A 24,519-nucleotide genomic window follows, 5' to 3' on the forward strand; every position below is an offset into this window, starting at 1 on the left:
CAAAAAATCCCAATACTCCTAGGACATATCTACACAATATAAACCCTTATATAAGAAAAAATGGCTGTAGATATAAACCTACTCTAATTCTACAGATTTTTTCCTAATTTCTCATTTCATTCTATTTAGATTAGAGGATAATGTGCAATGAAAGCACACATAAATGGTGCATTCTTTGGGCCAATAAAGATGTGAAGCAAACACAGCTATGCCTATATCAATACAATATCAATAAAAACTGTAGCTTGTCTAAAGGCCAACTTCCAAGACCCTCATTAATATAATTACATGAAACTATTGTCAAAAACCTTCAATCAAGAAAAAAGAACAATTAAATAATAACAAAAAGTGATAAGGGATGCATTCTAAAATACTGCATAATACAAAAATCTACTCATGAAGGCTTCAGAATATGGCCCAAATCCAAATATTAATACAGCTGTAGTGGGAGCTGTAAGTAGAAGGACTAGCCTAAGAAAAAACCTACAGCTAAAATATTACCTGCATTAGTCGTAAATCTTCTCCACTGGATTTCTCCTGGCAACATACAAAAAAGTCAACAGCACTCTCCCTCAAACATATACACAAAAAACACTTGATAAGAGTACCTTCTTTTAAGTTTAGGCAGTATACAATTAAAGACTAAAAAACATATGATTAGAACTGATTTTTAGAGTAATAATTCATGCTTACCTTTCTAACAAATACACAATAAATCCAACAAATCCATTCACCACTGACTATTTCTCATCTCATATGAAGACATTACAGCAAAACTGAACTTAAAAATAAAAATTATATTAATCTAAAATTTTACTCTTCGTTAACTATTAATTAGTCAGACCTGCAAAGTGATATGTCCCTCATACAATTATGTACTACACTTAAATATAACCAAACCAGAAAAATATACCTGTACAATTTTATTAGAATACTGTACTTAATTATAACCTTTCCATATACCTGTATGATTTTATTAGAATATGTAACTATTATCTTTCCATAATCCTTACTCAGGCCTGAACCTAAATGTTAACTTACACAAAAACTTGACTTAAGGAACTTCCATCACTTTCATTCGTAAAAATATTGAGAACAATTCCCTCCTTGTATTACATTAGTCCTATGTCTCAGTAGTACATATTATTCTAAAATTCCATAGTTCTTTTATCTACAGCCTCAAAGTGAAAACTATAAATACTGCACCATAAATTGTTTCCTTCAAAATGATAAAGGTACTGCATCTCATAATTTTTTAGTCACCTATCTCAAAGTGGGTTTACCAATTACTGCTCGCCTTGCTACCATTTACTGTCTTGTGTTACACCCTGAAGATGGTACTACTAAGGGTTCTTTAGTGTGCCTTTTACCCACACAGCATTGGTGTCTTTCACTTTTAATTATGTCCCTTTGGTTTATTCCTCCTTAGTTGCCAAACTTTATAAACTTCACCCAACTAAATATTGTTATTTCTCATTCTCATTAAACTTGTTTATAATAATTTTAACTAATCAACCACTCCATGCAAGACTTACTGCCATGCTTTTTAAATTTACCAATTCTCATTGTGAAATGGCAATTATGCAGTCTATAATTAAACATCCCCCTATAGAGTGATATACAAGATATTCCACCTAACATAACCTGTCACTTTAAAGAGATGAAACATTATTCCATCTAACAATAGGAAAATGTGATCACAATTTATATTAACTAGAATATTAAAAAGTTGCAAATTTATAACCAAATGTTTGCGAATTTATTATCACATGTTTAAGTGAAAATGGTGGTTAAATATTACTCAGTCCCCCTAATTTTACTTGTCCAATACTTCACTACTTATACTGTAAACACAAGCACATCCTAAAATATAGATTACAGTGCATCCTCGACTTATAACACCACCGACTTACAGCAATTCTATCTTAGGGCAATTCGATCTTACAGCATTTTCCAGCGCCATTAATGTTGTGTTTACAGCGCCATAAGTGCCGTCGATGATGCTAAAAGCAAGAATAGGTATGAAGTTAATGGCACTTATGGTACTTTAACTTGAAGCAACATCAAGTTACTGCACCATATCTCGAGCTACATTGCCGTGAGCACTATTAATGCGCTGTTAACAGCGAAACACTGACTTATGACAGAAATCAACTTACAAAACAGCGCTGGAATGGATCCCCCACAGTAAGTCGAGGACACCCTGTACCAGCACTTCAACTCACACTTTCTAGGTAACTCCATACTAATTATATATATAAAAAATTTGTTTTGTTCTTTTCTTGAATTCATGTATTTTTAAACAGAATATATCATCTCATATGCTGGCTTTCTGGTCAGCTTCACAGAAGTGAGGGCAGCTAATTAATATCTCCCTCACTTTTTTTGTTTTAAATGGTGTCATTTTCCTATGTATTTTTTACTCCAATACCGTCAAAATTATAAGCAGGGGACAGTGGGGAAAACTGAATGTTCACATGTTAATGATTCGATGAGGACATTTCTTTTAAAAAATACAATGAATGATGTTTGTCTGTGTACAATTTCTAAGCTTTCTCATTTGCAAATGTAAAATTGCACAACTTCTCTAAGAATAACCTATCAAATTTTCACTACATTGCCTTCAATTTTAAATAATGGCATAACGTACTTAATCATAAATTTTCCAAAACCATACACTTGGCAGTTCAATTAAAAAGTAAACATTGTATGTTTGTGTGTAAAAGTATGTTTGTTTAGCCATTCATTATTATTTCAATTGTTTTATAGGTTGCTGTAGGTTAATATATGTACCTTTTTTCACATTAAAGAGAGAAAGGTACAATAACTTTTGTTTTAATCTTAGGGCATGATTGTTACAGTATGTATAGGTGTAAATTTTCAATTAATTCCCAGTTGATTACACTTGCACAATACAAGACAATAAACAGTTTGTAAGAACACCTGCCTCACACAAATGGAAACAACGGGGTAATCTAGTGTAGGCTGTCATTCATCTTTTGTTTATGCAAATTCAGTACACACACAAATGCCTTTTGCTGAACTACCTGTCATGATACATTACTGAACTTAACCATGAACAAGTGTTTGCAAAGAGCTAGCCTACATCATGAAAGCCTTGCATGATTATTTTGCAAGCTTATGTGCCTTATTCTCGGGGTATTTTTTGTTTATGTAATATGTACACACTTACTTTGTAAAATGTGGTCACATTTACTTGAAATAAGTGGTTTTATACATTTGCATAAATTTTCACAGGTTATCCTGGATTAGGTTACGAATTTGGGATAGCCTAGCAGAAGACTGCTTTATCATTTACTTTTCTCACAAAAACATTTTGGAGGCATACCTTTTTCTCCTCAAACCTATTACGTAATGCAGTTAGGCAAGAAGTTATTGTATACGCTGGGAACTGTCGTCACTATAAAAAGAAATTTTTTAAAAAAGGCAGACGAAACTGATGCTCAAAACTAGCGAAATCAATAAAGTACTGTGACACTTTTAAAACCCAACTTTGTTAATTTACAAAAAAGTATTTAAATTACATATCTTCTACCCATCAAATGTGATGGCGATGAAGACATCAATAGCTCATTCAGCCAAGATTTCGAGAATTTAAACAATATCGAATGCAAATGGCATGCATGACAATGCTTATATTCTGTAAAATATGTTAACTTTTTAAAATTATAATTTTCTCCAGAAAATATTTGTTTAGGCTTATAGACCTTTTCGGTTTTTAGAATTACAGATAAGAGATCCTACTCCTGTAACATGTGAGAACTCACTCATCCTAATGTCTAATTATGGTAATTATCCATGGTAATTGCTGTTATCAGTTGTTTTGTTTACAGTTTCAAAAGTTACATCACTAGTGATTCACTTGAACAACCTAAGGTTTTTACCATTACGTACTACATTAGTACGTACAGTATACATACACTGTAGATGATTTTTATCATAAAAATCTGTATTTAGTAATAAACATACTAGTTCCTCATTGGACAAGTCGGTAACATGCTCAACTACATATCTCAGGGTCCGGGTTTGATTCCCTGCTCTGCCAACAAGGAATCAGAGGAATTTATATCTGGTGAAAGAAATTCATTTCTTGATGTGGTTCGGTTCCCACGATAAGCTGTATGTCCCATTGCCAGGTAACCAATTGGATCCTAGCTACGTAATAATATTTAGTCCTTCAGGCCAAGCATAGGAGAGCTGGTAATCAGGTCATAGGTCTGGTAAAGCTTAGATACAGTAATATGTACCTCGAACTTATGCGAGGTTAGGTTCCAGACCCCCTTGCGCAAGGGAAAGTTTCGCTCAAGTTTGGCACGGTCTCTAAAAATGCTAATAAATGCCTGCTTCTAGAGTTTGAACACTAAATATCACCCTAATCATGCTCCCTAACTATTAAGCTAATTTTCAAATAAAATTAAAGTTTGGCGTAAAAATAGTTACAGTAACTACTATGTACGTATGTATACATTTTCATACATATACTAACGTTTCCCCTGATTCATGGGATGCCATTTTCTTTTTCCCTCAGAGTAAAAGACATTTTTTTTGCGTCACTAGGTAAGCTTTAAAATCCAGTCATGAAATAAAAAGAAACATTTACATATACATATGTAATGTTTGCAGAGGGTGAAATAGCATACACAAAATTTCCATACAGATTTTGCACTTAAAAGCATGAAAACTTATACTTATTACATTACAGAAATTTCTAAAGGGATATCATCTTTGTAAAGCGTAGTAACCTTGTGAATGGGTATCGCATCTTGTAAAAGTACATTCACTAACTGTAGGTACTGTAATCATACCTTTGCTTCATATTCATTCATGTACAAAAATAAAAATAATACATATTTAATAAGGATTTTACAAATAAATTAAACAAATAAATACATCTGCAGTGTTTCCGGAGGAGCTAGTGTATGATAATTAGGTTCCAATGAAAAGAGAGAGAGAGAGAGAGAGAGAGAGAGAGAGAGAGAGAGAGAGAGAGAGAGAGAGAGAGAGAGAGAGAGAGAGAGAGAGTACTTTTTCAGACTGCTAATGCTTCCTCCATCTCTTTACTTATCATATCTTCTAGTTAAATCTGCTAAAAAAACAAATGAGAATGATAAAGTTCCCTTAGTACTGTTATAATCACTGCTTAAATGCTGCACCCATAACCAACTGAACAATAATTATTTTGCTACAAGAACCGAACCGAATCTGATAATGTTTTGCTTGCATTTCAGCCATCGTACGATAGTAACAAATTACAGTGTTCCCCCTGTATTCGTGGGGGATGTGTACCAGACACCCCAGTGAATAGCGAAAACCCGTAAATAGTTAGTAAGAAATGCAAAGATAAATGAGGAAAAGAGAGTTGCATCAGTTTGTAAAGAAGACCCAAAAGAACTCTTTGAGCATGATAATAGTAGGAAACCCATAAAATATAGCATAGGTCCCCTAAGGGATATTAGAGGCAACCTGGTGAACTCAGACTTGAAAAAAAGCAGAGTTATTGAATAAGTTTTATATTAGTGTATTCACAACTGAAGACACTACCTCAATACCAGAACCTGCTATTAAATATAAAGGGGCAGATCCACTGGACAAAATACTATTTACAGAAGAGGATATTAAAAACAAAATAGATAAACTCAACAAGTTCAAATCTCCTGGCCCAGATGGGATTCATCCAAGAGAAATTAGAGAGCTAAAAGAGGAGATAGTTCCTCACCTATATAAACTCTACAGGAAAAGTGCTAAACAACGAAAGGCACCAAAAAGGAAGGAAACTAAGTAATGTGCCCCCAGTTTACAAAAAAAGGCCCAAGAGAAGAGCCGGGAAATTATAGACCAACCTGCCTAACGTCGGTCGTTTGCAAGATTTTTGAGTCCATAATTGCACATCAAATTGTGGATCACATAGATAGAAACAACTTATTGTTAAACAGTCAACACGGTTTCAGACAAAACAGATCATGCCTATCAAACTTCTTGGAGTTTTTTCATAACATGCTAGGTATCTACAACAGTAGATACCTAGATTTCCAAAAGACCTTTGACAAAGTCCCAAACAAAAAACTGATGACAAAAGTTAGAGTCTTAGGAATTGTAGGAGAAACAGCAGATTGGGTCGAAGACTGGCTAACTTATAGAAAACAGAGTCGTAATAAATGGTGAAGAATCAAAATGGGCAGATGTAACAAGCAGAGTTCCCCAGGGTTCTGTCCTTGGCCCTCTCTTGTTTTTTATTTACATTCATGACATTGATGTAGGCTTAACTAGCAGGATAGCCAAATTTGCAGATGACACCAAACTAGGCGTAAATGCAGCAGACCCAGATGCAGTGGAAAGTTTAAGAAATGATCTAAGGAGTGGTAAAAAAATGGAAAATAAGTTTTAATGTAGATAAGTGTAAAGTGTTAACAAATTGGAACAAACAACCCTCATGCCAGCTACATGCTGCTTGGGAATGACATAAATAGTGTAGAACAAGAGGACCTTGTAGTTATTATTACCAAGGACTTAAAATCCACAGAACAGTGCATAAATTTGCCTAAGAAACATCTCTTTGAAATTTGCCTAAGAAACATCTCTTTAAAATTTGCCTAAAGTCAAACAAGGCATTGTCATTCAACAAGTTGGAGAGATAGATCACATATTTGTTGGGATAACTACACATTTTTTACATTATTTCACTTTGCAACATATCCTTAATCACTGATGGAAGCAGGCACATGATGAATGCACATTTGATTTTTGAACTTTTCAAACCAGCCTCTGCTGGCCTTTAATTCACTAACAGCAGCTCTTCTTGTAGACTTTTTCTTACTGAGATCGGCATGCAGCATCCTCCAAAACTTTGCTACAAGTTCTTTCTTAAATTCTAGTGTTTCTTGCCATTTTTACAGAAGGACTGGCACTTAAACTTTCTTTGGCCCCTGGATGGCTTACTTAGCAGTTGCACTCAAATAAAAAAGCACAAAAAACAATGAACACAGGCAGAATGGGGGTGCTCTATACAGGGTGTAGTCACAAGGTGGGATCCTGGAAGGAGCGTTGCAAGGCGTATGAAACCCGAGGATATGTACGAAAGCACAGTCAAAATTTTGTAAAACCAAGTCATACAAAATCCAAGGTTTGACTATGTGTATACTATAGATACAGGCAGCCCCCAATTACTGTTGGTATTGATTACTGGCATTTCAGTTTTATGCGCTTTGTTCAATATATTTAAAACTGGGATTTACCTTCTGTAGGGTTTATAGCACCATTGTCTGGTTATGGGTGGCTTAGGCTAAGTGCCGAGACTGCTTCATAAAATACAAACAAAACAAATATACATCTTTTCCTTGGCTCTTTTAAAAAGTTATCCTTTACTTTGCTGTATCCAATAATACTGTATAGTCTTATATTACTTTGTATTATAAAACTCAAACAAACCAATCATGCTTTGGTTGGAAAAATCAGCTGAGAGCCGAGGCAAGATTATTTTTTTCCGTATTTAACGTAATTTAGTGATTTTCTTGCTTCTATTTAGCATAAATTAATCTTTAGAAACTAAATATTCATATGGGGCAAGGTTAAATACATCTCGTGAAATACATTTAGTTACTTTTCATTAATACAGGCAGTTTCCGGTTATAGCCAGAGGTTCCATTCTCGGCTGGGAGCTGATAAGCAAAATCCACCATTAATTATAAATAGGCAATTTATGGTGCTTATGGCGCCCCAAGTTGCGGTTAATGGCGCTGATAACCAGATAATGGCACCTCTTTTAGGTATGTATTTTATGGCACTAGACTAGGTCCATAAAACCGGCTGGTCATTAACAGAGTCCGCAGATAATCTGGGACTGTCTGTAGATGGCGCTGTTGTCTGGTTGTCGGTGACTAGGCCTAAGAACATAACAAATTTGCATCTTTTCTTTGGGTCTTTTGAAGTATGTTTGTATGGTGTTTTTACACTGCATGGAACCAGTGGTTATACAGCAATGGGACCAACGGCTTTACGTGACTTCCGAACCACGTCGGGAGAACTTCTATCACCAGAAATACACATCTCTCACTCCTCAATGGAATGGCCGAGAATCGAACCCGCAACCACCGAGGTGAGAAGCAAACACCAAACCAACCACGCCACTGAGGCGCTAATTTTGAAGTATGCTTTACTTCCCTGTATCCAATAATATACTATATGTAGTCTTATATGTTTATAGCATTATAAAATACAAACAAACCAATCAATGTTTTGGTTTGGAAAGATCAGCTGAGCGCAGAGGTAAGATTATCTCGCTGCATTTAACTCAATTCTTAGCGATTTTCTTGTTTCTATTTAGCATAAATTAATCTCTAGAAATTCTACTTATATAGGACAAGGTTATTTTTCATTATATGAAGTGTTTTCAAGTTGAAATATGACAAATATGTCTTGTTGTGAACTAGATTATTATATTTTTCATTGATAAATGGTGTCGGGAGCATGATTTTTGGGCAAAAAATTAACAGATTCCATTCACTATTTTCATCCCATTATTTCATAATAAAATGCAATTTACGTATTTATCTTTTATCGGCATGAAAACAACAGTAAAATGTGTCCTTTCATGCCCAGTATATTTTATTTAAATACTTTTTTTTTCCACTATTACTTGCTGATGCACTATAAATTATAGTCATTAAAGTGTGACAAATTTTTTTCTCAGGTTCAGCTACAACTACAACTTAAATATAGCAGTACTACTATATTTCCTTGCCAATATTTTCTCCATAGCAAATAAAGGTATAATGCAAAAAACTACCCAAATTTTATTTCACGTCATTTGTAACATAACTATGGTAATTTTTTACTACCATATGATGGCTGAACTGCATGAAAAAGGGATTTTGATAAAAGAAAAATCTATTTCTGGGTGAAGACCTGTCTCGCCCAGTGAAATGTTCCTATAGCACTCATTTCTATGTATAAATAAATGCTAAATATACCAGAGAAAAAAGCCATTTGGAATGCCAGAGTTACTACTAACTCTGGATCGATCACCCTCATAGGGTGTCGGTATAGCATCAGGGGCGAGTGGAAGCCACTATCACAGATACTTTGCCAATTAGATCTCTCCTCTCTCAAAATTCCCCGCCAGAGAGGTACCGTTACAACGGCTACCTTCCGCTCGTCACTACTACCTCTGCCAAGAACCTTCATTCCTGATATATGCACCCAAGCTTGGGCCAGCTAAAGGGTGGGGAAAGGAAAAGAGGGGGATGGGTTCACTGGGTGACACAGATCTTCACCCAGAAATAGATTTTTCCTTTGTCAAAATACCTTTTCTGGGATTGACCTGTGTCGCCCAGTGAAATAGTAACAGAGAATTGCCCATACAAGCTTGGTAAATTGAGTAAAAAAAAAAAATTTTTATATTAAAGGAAAAATAAAATTTTCTTACAATCATTGTTTTAATGATCCAAGTTAAGGATAACAAAATACAAGGAGCAAATAACGTATAAAAATATATGACCAAGTTCATACCATCACCAGGAAAATCAGCACAGGTAATGAATATAATAACACATGAAATAATGAACTATGTACAAGTACAGGAGTGGGTTGATAAGCAATCCAGTCCGCAAAAAACAGGCAATAAGGGAGGGAATACAAAGCAAGGCAGGTAGGTGAGAGGGAGTACCAAAAGGTAATTAATAGCAAAATCAATTATAATTAATAATATACATTACAAAATACATAATTAGGCTGTATCAGGGGAGACAATGTTCCCTGCAGCCACTGCAGAATATTTAAGGGCCTCTAGAGACTTTAGATAGTGGCGTTTAAATACTGTCGGAGATTTCCAACCCGTATACTTTTTGAGATCATCGAAGTTCATATGATGAAAATAATTAACTGAGGTAGCCACTGCTCGGATATCATGGACCTGAGGAACTGAATCCGGATTAGCTTGTTTAATAAAATAAAGAATTTGTTGTCTGATGGTCTTCAAGGAAATGGTTCCGCCATTCTCTCTAATATAAAGACGACCTGAAGACCTATTAGAAGTTCTGTCAAGATAAGATTTTAATGTAATAACTGGACATAATGATGGGTCCTGTGGAAGAGGGAAATGGAGACCATCTGTTCTGAGGGTCTTCATTCTTTGCCAAGAATTTCAGATCCGGAGAAAGCAGAACTTCTCCTGACGGGAGGAAATCAACATGATTTGCTTCTCTAGAGAGAGCCGACAGTTCAGATATTCTGGCACCTGGGCCAGGCTCAGTAAAAATAATGTTTTCCTGAGAAGGGTTATACATGAGCATGATTCATTATCAGTATCTAAAGCTAACTTGACTACGTCATTTAAAAACCAGGAGACCGTATGAGGCTGGTTTACTGGTCTCAGACGAGCACATGCTCTAGGGATAGACGAGAAGTACGAATCTGTTAAATCAATATTAAAGCCAGACTGAAATATCTTCCTCAAGGCGGATTTAGTTGTAGTAATGGTACTAGCAGCTAGGCCTTTTTCGAACAGTTCTAAAAAATGAAATTGCCAGATTCGTAGTCATTGTCTGAACATCTGATTCTTTTAGAAATATGGCTAACTTCCTCACTGCCGAATCATACTGCCGGAGTGTTGATTCTCTTTTGTCTGATTCCACGAACAATGTGTTTAGCGGATCAATATTAGCATCCTTCTGTGCCACAAACTTCATGAAGTCCATAAAGTTAGGGCATTCAGAATTCTTGAGGAAGCTGACACAGTCTGAGTTTGTACCACCTGAGTCAACTTTGGGTTGGGAATCCGTCCGAGACAGAGTTCCAACTCTAGTAGAAGAGGAAACCAATTGCTCTTCGGCCGGTTGGGTGCTACCAGTGCTATTCGCCCTTTGAAAGATCCGAGTTTGTGTAGAACTTTCATCAAAAGGTTTATTGGCAGAAATAGGTAAATCTTCTGCCAATTGTTCCAGTCTATGGACATGCATCTGTGGAGTGAGCCAGAGGATCAAAATTGGGAGCCACATAACATGGAAGTTTGTGGTTGGACTCCGTGGTGAACAGGTCTACCTGAAGGCCCGGTATTTATAGGCAAATCCAATTGAATGACTTTGCGTCCAAGGACCACTCCGATTCCAGCGGAGTTGTCCTGGACAGTGAATCCGCAATGACATTCCGTACTCCTGCCAGGTGAGTAGCTGACAGGTGCCAATGATGTTTCATTGCCAATGAGAAGATTGCTATCATCACATGGTGTATGTGGCTCAACTTGGAGCCGCCTCTGTTTAGGCAGTGAACTTTCACTGCACTGTCCAAGACTAGTCTGATATGAATATTCCTGGCAGGAGCTAGTTGTTTCAGGGTCAGGAAAATGGCCATTGCTTCTAGGATGTTGATATGGAACTGGCGGAATATTGTCGACCATGTTCCTTGAACCTTCTTGTACTGAGAATAGTGGCCCCCATACGCTCAGAGAGGCGTCCGTGTGGACTACTAGAGACGGCGGGGGATATTGGAGCGGTACCGACTTGGAAAGACTCTTGACTGTCGTCCATGGACAAAGTCTTTTCCTTAGTATCAGCGGAATCAAGGAGATTTTGTCTCCGAGTCTGCTGTTGGCTCTCCTCCGCCATACCCGATTGATGTCCTTCAGTTTGGCTTTCAACAAAAGATCTGCTATTGAAGCAAACAGAAGTGAACCTAAGACTCTTTCTTGGGTACGACGAGAACCATGTCTGTTCTTGAAAAATTGTCTCGTAGCTTTTGCTATCTCTTTGCATTTGGTTGGCGGAAGAGATAGCTTGTGTGCGGTTAGATCCCATTGAATTCCTAACCATTGAAAGCGAGATGCTGGAATGAGACGGGACTTTTTCTAGTTTATCTGGAATCCCAGATACTATAGAAATTTTATTACTTTGGCTGTTGCACTGCAACATTCCTTGTCGTTGGGTGCCCAAATGAGTCAGTCGTCTAGGTAAGCTACTAGCGTAACCCCCTGAGCTCTTAGTTCCTGAACTACTGTCTCTCCTAGTTTGTTGAATATTCTGGGAGCTATATTGAGCCCGAATGGCATGACTGAACGAGTAAGCCTGTCTTCCTAGTTTGAAGCCTAGGTAGGGAGAAAAGTTTCTTGCTATCGGGACGTGATAATAAGCATCTGTAAGATCGATAGAGGTGGTGACGACCCACGGGGAAGTAAGGTCCGCACCTACGAGACGGTAAGCATGCGGAACTTGTCGCATTGAATGTACGAATTGAGACAGGACAAGTCCAGAATCACTCTTCGTTTGTCCGTGTCCTTCTTTGGCACAGTGAACAAACGTCCTTGAAATTTCAGGTGTCTGACTTTCTTTATTGCCTTCTTTTGAAGAAGGTCTTTGGTATAGTCTAGAAGGTCTGTCATTGGAATTTGGTGGAATCTGACTGGTGGAGGAGGCCCTTTTATCCATCTCCACCCCAGACCTTTTGATACGATACTATGGGCCCATGGACTGAAGGTCCAAAGGTCCCGGAAGAGGTACAGTCTCCCGCCTACCTAGAGAAGCTCTGGAACCAGCTCTGTGCCGATAAGCACCTCTTGCTCTGCTTCCCCTTGCATGTCGGTTATAGCCTCGAAACGCCCCTTGCGCTTCAAATGAAGCGTTGAAGGCCGGGGACGTCACAAAAGTAGCCGAACTCGAGGACTGTTGAGTTTGCTGACTCTGCAGCAACACCAATTGTTGCTGAGGTCGTGCCTTAGAGGTCGAAGGTTGACTAATCTAGGAGACAGGAACTGCCTGAATCACCATCTGTGTCTGAGGGGCCTGGAAGGGCTGATACTTCCTGACCCTCTCCCTACCTTTGGGCTGCTGTCCGGAGGTCTCATAGAACTTCCTTTTGGAGGGAAGACCCCAGCGGACACGAAGGTTCTGATTAGCCCTAGCAACCTCACTGATGACGCTGTTAACTACGTCTTCAGGAAAGAGGTTAGGTCCCCAGATTGCTGCTTTAATGAGCTTATTAGGCTCGTGTCTAATGGAAGCATCGGCAAGGACATGCTTCCTGCAGTTCCGCCTAGCAACCACAAAGTCATAAAGGTCACACTGAAAAGTCTGCAAAAGTGACTTTGTTAGAACCCGTTATAGAAGTTCCTCAGAGTAGACAGAAGCCATCAACTCCGATGTAGTAAGAGAGTTGATCGACCTACTCAGTCTACACCTGGACTCAAACTCTGCCTTTACCATGGCATCCAGGATTCTGGGTAGTCGTTCACTAAACTGAGTGGAAGCACACTCCGGATCGAGTTTGCCCACTGTGAATGTTTCTGGAGCGCCCACCCAGCACTCCAGATCTTCAGGAAAGAGCAGAGAGAAAGAGCAGAGAGGTAGGCTCTGTCTCTCGAAGCTGAGGCATCGGCCTCTCCTCCATTCCGGCCTGCAGAGTTAACTCCGCGATCTTAGACGTGCAAGGGGTCGGGATGTTATCCCCCACCACGAACATGGTGTAGCAACCCTTGTGTGGTGTCAGTTTGGTATTGACACACTCCCATTCTGAAAGGGTGCAGACCCATGCCGACTGTGCCTGGTCCCTAGGATAAATTACAGTTTCCTTTGGGATCCTGTCTACCCTGACTAATGCTTCCTCAGCTAACCGAGCAAAGCCTGGGAGGGGAAACTGGAGGTCCGCCGGGAAGAACTTGTAATCTTCCACAGGATGGGTTCCACAGCCTTCAATCGTCAGCATGCCATCCAAAAAGGGAGCATGCAGAGCCAACCGCCATGGGTTGCTGTCCTCAAATGGCGGAAGCTTAGAAGTGTTCGGCACAATGAAGGACTGCTGTGTGCCTCCGGACTGCATAAGTCCGGCCAGCCAACTGTACTGGACTTGTAGTCTCTGAGCCAGAGACAGGATGGACTGACCCGATGTCTCCAAGCCTGAAGCGAGCTGAGAAGACATCGACTGAAACCTGAGTCCATGATATTGCCCATCTTCTCCATTAGAAGATTAGCGAAGGCATCAGAATTGAAGCCATACTCCATAGGTCTGGCTTTAGATACCTTAGCTCTCGACCCCTTAGGCGGGGGAGTAGCTTTAGCAGAGGAAGCCATAGGCGTGGGAGCCAATGACGACCTGGCAGAACTCGCCGGAGTAGGTTTAGTTGATCTGGTAGTCCTAGGCAGAATCTTCTTTTTCAGACCTTTCACCTTGGGGATCACGGAACCAGACCTGTCCCCAAGGTTCATGGACTTTGAGAAGCCCTGAAAAGAAGAGGAAGAAGACAGAGTTGGGCTGAAAGAAAGTGATTTCTTTTTAGAAGATCTAGATCTAAAACTACCTGCCTCACTTCCCTACCTTCTTCCTGCGCGCCGACGGTCATGGGTTCATGATGGATACTGATGGCCACCACCTCTTCCGCCACCTCCTCGCACAAGGCTTCTTGGTCTTCCGGAGGGGCCTGGGTCTCCATCCGTATTTTGGCAATAATAGGGGCCACCAATTCCCTAGCTACTGCAGAAGAAGTCCTCGCGTTCGGGTACAGTAACGAACAAAGTTCCTCCGACAGTACATAGGGGCATCCTGCAGCGACGTTCCTACCAAAACCTCCAACCCAGACCCTTAGGGTCGCCAATGAGGAGGCTTTGAGCCCCTGAGGAGTCTGTAAGAGAGAACGAAATCAGATCCTCCAGTGGCGGAATGTGCCTTATTTTCAAATATATATGTAAGGATATATCATAAAAATAGAGAACATTACCAAGGTCAGGATGGTACCTACCGACTCATTAGTCACATACTCAAACAAGGAGTAGCAAACTTCACAGCCGTCCGGGTGCCAGACCAAGAAGTTATCGACCTCCAAAGCACAACTGGCATGAGATCGACAGACCTCATGACCACACGGTTGTTGGAGGACGGCTGTGCAACCCAACTCCTGACAGGGTACCATCTGTAAGTTAAAATTGGTACATGAGTAGCATCAAATAGTTCCGCCGGAGTTAATTCCAGCAGTATGTTTACACTTAGACTAGTTCTACTAAAACCCGCTAAAGGTAAACATCAACTATTATAAATTTACATAACGTAAAAGCTCTGATTGTCTCCACCTGCTCCGGAATCCATAATCTCGGTATCGCAATAGCTATGACCGACGGAGTTGGCCTGATACGAACAGAACAGGGAAACAAGGTAAAACCTAAGCCTGAGTCTGATCACACGGGAGTAGGGTAGCAATTCAAAGTCAATTGGAAATGCATTGCCTAAGCCTAGTTCTGCCCCCACTGGAGTGGGGAAAGCAGCGATAACAACAGAGAAATACGGAAACCAGAGCGGCGGGAACAGCGGTACATAGAACTCCGGCGTATAACATTCTGGTGCATGTGATGGTAGACCACACCTCACCGGAATAAACATAGGCTCGGAGATATACCAACAGAGACTACATAATCTTCTAATCCTCAACCTCCTCTGACTAATCCCCCGGAACAGTGCTCGACGCTCCAGCTGCTGCTCACCAGTAGGATTACTTGGTCAGCGAGCTAACGAAGCACCGCCGGAACAAGTCTAGAACGGAAGGAAGAGCCCGGTGGAGAAAGGTAAACTAGTAATTGCCTGGCCAAAGCAACCGGTCAGGTGATTATCACCCTCCCAGAAGCTGTGAAGTAAACTACTACTAAAGGGGCAGAAGACAGCAGGCCAACTGACACCCTAAAGGAGGTAACGGCCAAGGCTATACATTACAAAATTATTTGATAAGGAATTATTGGAAGTACTGACGAATAAAGGCATGCCCATCTACGAGCCTAGCCTAACCCTCCAAAATCGGATACACCGATCTAGTCAGGTAGGCTAGGATAGCGCCTACTAGTACGTCACGAAAGAGGACACTAGAGCCTAACCTAACCCTCCAAAATCGAACATATTGTTTCTTTGTTATCTTTCAATAGATAGTTAATATAGGGCTTCACTGAAACACTTGCGTAAATCCTTAAGCCATATAATACGTGAAAATGATAATTATAAAAGTTATACACTGGAGGAGCTTTGAACAGTGGCGGCTATGGCGTAGACTAATTGCAGTGATACCAGATACAGACAAATGAATAGCGCACCACAAAATGATATAAAGGCTACATAATATTCCCTATGCTCCGATAAACATGAATAATTGCATTTACGTATTCCTAACACAACATGTATGCTAAATGTGCATTAGAAATACAGGTACATATTAATAATAATAATAATCATACATATAAGTAAAATAATTGTGATAATCCATGCACCCCCCCCCCTCCCCCTCCCCTTTGCTTTCAAAGAGCTTTATGAACGGGTATGGAGGGTCTAGGTGAACGTCGATACTCTAGGTGAGTGTCACTTTGCGGTTGTTGACTTGTAGCAGGGGCTACATCCTTCTTCTTTTGATATGTTGCAATCTCCACACCCGCAATTGTGAATTGGAGGGATGTACAGGCGTAAGAAACGGCGGTTACGCCATAATATTCTTCCTGAGGGTAACTTCACATGGTATTCTCGCGACTTGCCGATGCCCATTATAACGCCTGTCTTATCCCATCGCTTAGAGATAGGGTCTTGAATCCGGACATTATCATCAAGCTTAAGTGGTGCCAAAGGGTGTGCATGGCTGTCATACCGTATTTTGGCTGCTTGAGAACATGATGCTACACGACGGTCGTATTCTTCTGCTTTTGCTTGCCATTCCTGCTTGAATGATGATGCATGGGCTGGGACACATGATCGGAGGGCTTGGCCATATAATATCTGTGCTGGAGAACGGCCAGCATAGTTAGGAGTATTCCGTATCTCCAACAATCCTCTGTCAAAGTCTTCGGTGTCGATATTCCCAGAAGGTGCTACCTTTAGGATAAAATGTTTGACCTTCTTTACAGCTGCTTCAGCATGGCCATTGCTTTGGGGATAGTGGGGTGTGGACATCACTGTTGAACACCCCATCTGCCCAGAAAATTTTTTGAATCAGAGCTGGTGAACTGAGGTCCACCATCTGTCATCAGCCTTACAGGAACACCTAAGTCCTCGGAAGATGGGCTGAAGTGTCGTGTCGTTGCTTCTGCTGTAGTATTAGTACCAATTTTACCACTACTGGCCATCCAGATAGCCTGTCTACATACACGAGGAAAGATTTCCCAGCAACACTGAAGAAATCAGCCGATACTGATTCGAAAGGACGAGAGGGGTTCTCGTTGCATAACCACGATGGCTGTCATGAAGGCGTGTTTAAAATATTGCGTCGCATAGCTGAGGGAACCACTATTCGGGCTCCGTACAATACAAGGTCATCATCAGTGTATAATTCCTCCCTTATTTTCCAATAGGGTAGTATGTCATTGTGGAGGTCGTAGCGGTGACTGGGGAATCCATTGGCAACGTTCTGGAGGAGTCTTGTGTATGAGGGGTCCTCACGTGCAGCGGTGCGAATTTCTTCCAAGGTAAGATCTTGTGTAGTTGATGTCTTCACCTCTGAAATTGCGTTGACGGTCTTGGCTATTACACTCCTTAGGGAAAGATGGTTTCACTATTTAGCATATCAGCCTCAGGAAGCCTCAGAACTTGGGGTAGGCTCAGCAGGGGAACGTGAGAGGGCATCAGGGATGCAATGTTCTTTGCCCTTACGCCACACTGCAGTGAAGATATATGGTGAAACTTTCTCTTTTAGACGTTGTAGACGTGTGTTTTTCCACTGCATCCAAAGTATATGTATTCAAGATGGGAGGGTACCAGGGGTCTATGGTCAGTCACCAATGTGAAATGGGGTAATCCAAGTAAGAAATGACGACATTTAGTCATAGCCCAAACTGAAGCTAAACATTCCAACTCAATGGTGGCCCATCTAGTGTTCTGCATCAGCCAAAAATCGTGAACCACACTGGACCAAGCGGAAATGGCCTTCCCCGTGGTCTTGCAGAAGGGCATATCCTAAACCATATAAACGAGAAGCATCCGTTTGCAGTATAGTGGCACGTCGGGTCAAAATGAGCTAGCACAGGTGGTCTGAGAGAGCCTTTTTAACACTGGCAAAGGCAGCATCGTGATCTGCCGTCCACCACGTAAAGGATCTCTTGGGGCTCTTAGTGGTCGAAGTGGATCTGCTGCAGCTGCAAGATTGGGTGAAAATCTGTCAACTGGTTAGTAAGGCCAATGAATGACCTTAAATCTGTCCAGATTTAGCTGGCTTCGGGAACTCTGATATAGCTCGAACCTTCTCCTTATCAGCTGCAATTCCATCTTCAGATAATGTGTATCCACAAAATGATACAGCAGGGCTAGCAATGATAAACTTTTCTGCATTTAAAGTAATACCATGAGTCCTACAACGTGACAAAACTTTGTTAACCCTGCATAAGTGAGAATAATAATCCCTATCATATACAAGAATGTCATCCACCACCTTAACACAATTTTGGATGCCTTGAAGGGCAACATCACCTCTCCTGCAGTAGGCATCTCCTGAGGCGCTGAATCCCATAGGAGAACGACGATAGCGATACCGACCATAGGGCGTGATGAATGTTGTAAGGGCTTGGTCTTCCTCTGCTAGTGGGATCTGCCAATACCCACAATGCATCCATAGTGGAGAAGTACCTGGAAGTAGGACTGAGGCTCCTAATTGCACTAAACGGTGATGGTGAAGGATGGGCTGGCCTTTCACCTGTGAATTAACTTGCTTAAATCTGTGGTGACACGAACACCACCTGTAGGTTTGGGCACAACCACTAAGGGGTGACACCATGGGGACGGCTGATCCCCAACAGGTTCAATGATACCTTGTGCTACCATTGCCTCTAACTCAGTCTTGACGTCCTCTTGAAAGGCTAGAGGTATTGTCCGTGGAGTGTAGATTGCGAAGGGCTTGGCATCCTCTTTAAGGTGAATACGCATGGGCGGCCCAGTCATTGGCTTAAGTTGTGCTCCTTGATGAAACTGCTCCTTTGTCATTAGCACATCGCTTATATTCCTTAAGAAAGTATTGCCTGGCTTCTTCCGGTGACATTTTGTAGCAGGGGGTGGAGAAACAGTATGTTAGTTTCAGATGCTATAACTTGGCTGGCTGGCACCTGACTGGTTCCTACTGAAGTCCTGCTCAGTTTCCTCTCTTGCATTTGACGCGGGAAGTCCCAGGGAATGATCCTTAGGTGTCGGAGGGCATCATAACACAGTAGGGGTGTTGGAGAAAACTAAGGACGTCAATATACCCCTTGTATGATATATTACCATATGTCATCATGGCCTCCATTGATCCCAATACTTTACCTTCCATGGGTGATCCATCAGCGTTGGAGAACTGCAATTCAGGGGGAGGCCGCAATTCCTCGATACCGATGCCCAGTGCTTGTAGATGCTGCACTCCAAACACAGTGGTATCTGCACCAGGTATCAGGATAACGTTGATCTTCCCTGATTTACCGCCATATGCAACATGTAAATTGATAGGCGTGAGGGGCAACCTTGAGGGCGTAAAAGCGACTGAACGTATAGCTGGAGAAGATGTCTTGACGGTGTTCAATTTATTTTCCTTTAAATCCTTCGACTCCCTAGTTCCCTTTGACTTTTTCTGTGCACAGCAAACATCATAGTGGCCAAATTTATAGCAAACTCTCGGCACTCCTTAGCCAATGCGGGACATGCAGCAGTGTATGGAAATGGCCATTTTTAGCACAGTTCCTGCATTTGTGAGATGCTGCCTTACATGTGTCGCTATGATGCTGTTGACCACAATTCTTGCATCTGCTACTGAAAGAAGGGTTTTTCTCCTGCGAGTAACTTTTCTTAGGTTGCGGCTGCTTAGCAGCAACCTTCTTTTGCTTCTTGTAGTTTGACACAGCACGTACTGAAGTCTGTGGAGCCTTTAGCTCAGTCGTTGTCTTCTTTGCAGCTTCAAAAGCCCTGCAAGTTAGCTTTACTTCCTCAAGTGTTGCTGTAGTTGGCATGCTGATGAGCTTCTTGGTGAGTTCTTCATTCCTTATGCCAACCAAAATGGCGTGTTTCATTTGCGACTCCACGCAGTTAACGCCTTTACACAAATCAACCTCCTCTGAGAGCTGTTGTAAACGAACGAAAAATCCGTTAATGACTCGCCTTCTGCTTGCTTACATTGCGTAAAAGCTAAACGGCGAAGTGCCCCTCATTCTGCTGACCCTTTATATAAGTTTCAATTTGAGTTAAAACACATCTAAAAGCATAGGTGAGTCTGGCGGAATACCCAAATTGTGCTCTAACAAGCGTCTCATCTCAACACTTAGGCATGCCCTTAGCTGTATTAATTGCTTAGGTTGTGGTAAATTATCCAAATCTACCATAACAGCATAATCATTCCATCTCTGCTTCCATTCTGTATATTGTCTATAGGTGACATCGTGAGTTAATGGTGGAGGCAAATTTACTGTAACCTTAGGTGCTTGCACAGCTAAATTAGGCCCTTGGAGAACGCTTGCAGATGTAGGTACTGGGGTAGGGGGCCCTATGCCATCACTTGCTTGAGGTACGGGGTGCCTGGGGCCAGTCATAGCTTCAATTAATGCTTTAAATTCTTCCTGATGCCTGACATTGTCTTCTTTTCTTCTTTCTTCATCTTGTTTTCTTCTTTCTTCATCTTTTCTATCCATGTATTCAAACATCTTGCTGATAAAATCCATGGCCGAAGGGGTTGATGAGGGAGACGTAGATCTTGAATGTGTTGGAGATGACGTCATGTCGGCGGTGGTTGAGGAAGATGGGGAAGAAAACCTCCAAAGTCTTCGGTCTCTTCCCTTTATCGTGTTTTGGCGGCATAATAGACAATTCAAACGAAATAAGAGAAAATATCGCTCAGCGCCTTCAGTGTATTGGCGGCATAAATAGAAAATTCATCGAAAAAGATAGAATATCGCTCAGCGCCCTCAGTAGTAACGTCACAATGACGTCACAAACCATAGCCAATCACCGACTACAATAGCTCTAGGTAACAGAGCAAGATCGGAGCTGGCAACACTGTAACTGCTGTGGTCTCTTGCGCCGTTGCACACACGGTGAACGCAAGTAGTCGCCCCTCAAACGCTGGCGAGTATGGGTGTGACGCTCTGTTCCGGCCTCTGCAGACGGCCAACGCACACTAGTCCTAATTTAGGTAGCCATCACGATATATTGAGTCACTGTAATAAAGCCCCAGCCAATATATTGATTCACTGTTAAAAAGCCCCAACAATATATTGAGTCACTGTAAACCAAAAACAAGCTCACTGCCCAATATGTACTACATCCAAACGAAGCTTCGAGTTCACTGGCTGCTTGGTAACTTGGTTACGATGAACACGAAACACTTGGTTCTTGCTTGCTTTGACCAAGTTGGTTGGAGAAGTTAATAACTGATCGAAATTCACTTATGGCAAGTCACTCACTGCGCCATCTTTGTTATCTTTCAATAGATAGTTAATATAGGGCTTCACTGAAACACTTGCGTAAATCCTTAAGCCATATAATACGTGAAAATGATAATTATAAAAGTTATACACTGGAGGAGCTTTGAACAGTGGCGGGCTATGGCGTAGACTAATTGCAGTGATACCAGATACAGACAAATGAATAGCGCACCACAAAATGATATAAAGGCTACATAATATTCCCTATGCTCCGATAAACATGAATATTTGCATTTACGTATTCCTAACACACATGTATGCTAAATGTGCATTAGAATACAGGTACATATTAATAATAATAATAATCATACATATAAGTAAATAATTGTGATAATCCATCATTGTTCTGGTCAGGTAAGCCAGGACTAGTACTAACTATGGGTAGCGAGTAGTACTCTCAAACGCCTAGCCTTCCCTCCAAAACCTAGGCCTCGATCTGGTCAGGTAGGCTAGGGTTGGTAATTATTTGTGTAGGACTTCCAAACTAACCTCATCAAAATAAAATTAGCATATAAATATATATTAATAAGATAATACAAATAATACCACATACACAACATGCATGAGCACAGCGAATGGATGAGGGCTTTCCTTTACCTCCAAAATAAATTGCGTAGTACTAGGCTAGCTAGCCTAGACCGCCTAAAACACACTACTCACGCATGAAGTAGATTTGAAAATTAAAACAGCACTCTCGTGATGAAACCAAATCGCTCATGAAGGACGGATAACCAAAGAGGGAAACCCTCTAAATAAGGCCAAAAAATGTACTGGCTCCAACAGTGATACACAAGCCTATTGGTACACATCAGGAGCGAAATGGTAAAATTTCACAACAACAGTACCGCTTACTGTAATGTGCAATAGTGGTGAAAATAAGATATGCACCGAAATAAAAAGTTGAGATGACTGAGTAACGCGGCACCTTGATGTAAACATGGCGGCTCCCATGCAAACACCTCAACTATTAAACTTCTCATATAAGGGCAAACTGTTGCCTAACCGCGTTCAAAGTCAACAAATATACTCAACTTAGATGAAGATGCTTCTTGAAGATCAAAGACATTATAACCAAAAAAATAGCAAAATAAACACAAGCGAAAACTAAAGCGGTTCACATTGCGAGTGCTATGAAAGGAGTGAGGGTTCTTGGCAGAGGAAGTAGTGACGAGTGGAAGGTAGCCATCGTAACGGCACCTCTCTGGCGGGGGACTTTGAGAGAGGAGAGATCTAATTGGCAAAGTATCTGTGATAGTGGCTTCCACTCGGCCGATGCTATACCGACACCCTATGAGGGTGATTGATCCAGAGGTAGTAACTCTGGCATTACATATGGCTTTTTTCTCTGGTATATTTAGCATTTATTTATACCTAGAAATGAGTGCTATAGGAACATATCACTGGGCGACACAGGTCAATCCCAGAAAACAATGTTATTATCAGATTCATTTTCGTTGTTGAAGCAAAACAACTATTAGCATCAAGTTGTTTATGGGTGTAGCGTTTAAGCAAAGATTAGAACATTACTAACGATACTTTCATCATTCTCTTTTGCTTTCTTAACTTATTTAACTAGAAGATACGACAAATAAAAAGATGGAGGAAACATTAGTAGCCTGAAAAAGGTGACCTATCTCTCTTACCATGCAGACCATAATAACTGATTAAGCAAATGAAATTCCACATTTTACTAAAATTATTACATATTAGGGCAAAATATCTGGTTGTCACACTAAAGAATCATTAACAAGTCTAGGGCACTGTAAGGTGGATTGTGGCACCTATAGACTTTTGAATTTCTGTCATATATATATATATATCTATATATATATATATATATATATATATATATATATATATATAGAGATAGAGAGAGAGAGAGAGAGAGAGAGAGAGAGAGAGAGAGAGAGAGAGAGAGAGAGAGATATTATATATATATATATATAAAGGGATTTTGACAAAGGAAAAATCTATTTCTGGGGGAAGACCTGTGTCGCCCGGTGAAAAGTTCCTGTAGCTCACTTTTCTAAGTATAAATAGATCCTAAATATACCAGAGAAAAAAGCTAGCATGGTATGCTGAGGTTACTACCCTCGCACGAGCACCCAAATGGTGTCGGGTATAAAGTACAAGGCGAGTGGAAGCCACTATTCACAGGTCTTCTGCCAATTAGAGGATTCCTTTCCAAAATCCCTCTCACGGCAAGAGCCATTGCAAAGGCTAGAGGCGTTGCAAAGGTTACTCCTCCCACCTCGCTCCCACTACTACTACCCGATCCACGCGCCGTCTGCATTCCTAGAATAGACCAGAAAAGGGATTTTTCCTTCGTCAAAATCCCTTTTCTGGGTTCGACCTGTGTCTGCCGGTGAAAAGGTATCAGAGAATTCCCATCCAAACTTAACAGATACCAAACAAATATATAAAAAAGGGGTCAATGAAACCTAAGGTTCATTTAAAGCATAATTTTTAATGCATAATGAGGTAGAAATTTACTTACTTACTAATTATACTAGGACTTAAAATATGGCTTAGAACTAGTAATAATGAAATAATATAATACAATCTAAGCATGGTATCTGAAGTAATATACAGGGTATGTACAGACAGATCCACAAAACAATTATGATCTCAATACTATATACATGTTCCAGTGGCAGGATGACAACCAAACCATCACGACCCGGGGGAGAGAGGTTTGGTAGGGAATACGAGCTTGGCAGGTAGGAAGGAGAGTATTAAAGGAGAGGAAGTGACCAAAGGTTAAGGCAAGATTTAGACAAGATTCATCATTCAGGGGAGACTATGTCCTGCAGCAACAGCTGGAAATTTAAGGGCCTTTAGGTTTTTAAGATAGTGGCGTTTAAAAACTGCTGGAGATTTCCAAATCGTATATTTCTTCAGGTCCTCGAAATTCATGTTGTGAAAGTAGTTAATGGAGGTAGCCACTGCTCGGATATCATGGATGTGTGGGACTGAATCCAGGTTGGCCTGTTTAATAAAGTACAGTATTTGTTGTCTAATACCTTTAAGAGAAATCGTACCACCTTTCTCTCTAATAAAAAGGGGGCCTGAAGATTTGCAGATGTTCTGGCTAAGAAGGATTTAAGGGTAGTGACAGGGCACAATG

At 40.6% G+C, this 24,519-nt stretch overlaps 1 protein-coding gene across 9 annotated transcripts in view; it reads right to left on the minus strand.

Moving 5' to 3' along the window:
• LOC135227021 (casein kinase I-like) overlaps positions 1 to 24,519 on the minus strand; it is a 239,736-nt gene that overhangs the window by 30,917 nt on the left and 184,300 nt on the right. For 5 of the 9 annotated variants that reach the window (XM_064266789.1, XM_064266792.1, XM_064266788.1 and 2 more), the window contains one exon: positions 502 to 537. The exons of the other annotated variants lie outside the window; for them this stretch is intronic. In XM_064266789.1, the coding sequence (XP_064122859.1) occupies positions 502 to 537 (36 nt within the window). The remainder of the gene's footprint in view (positions 1 to 501; positions 538 to 24,519) is intronic. 9 annotated transcript variants of the gene reach the window in all.

Source organism: Macrobrachium nipponense, chromosome 15, assembly GCF_015104395.2.
Source record: "Macrobrachium nipponense isolate FS-2020 chromosome 15, ASM1510439v2, whole genome shotgun sequence".
Classification (NCBI taxonomy): Eukaryota; Metazoa; Arthropoda; class Malacostraca; order Decapoda; family Palaemonidae; genus Macrobrachium; species Macrobrachium nipponense.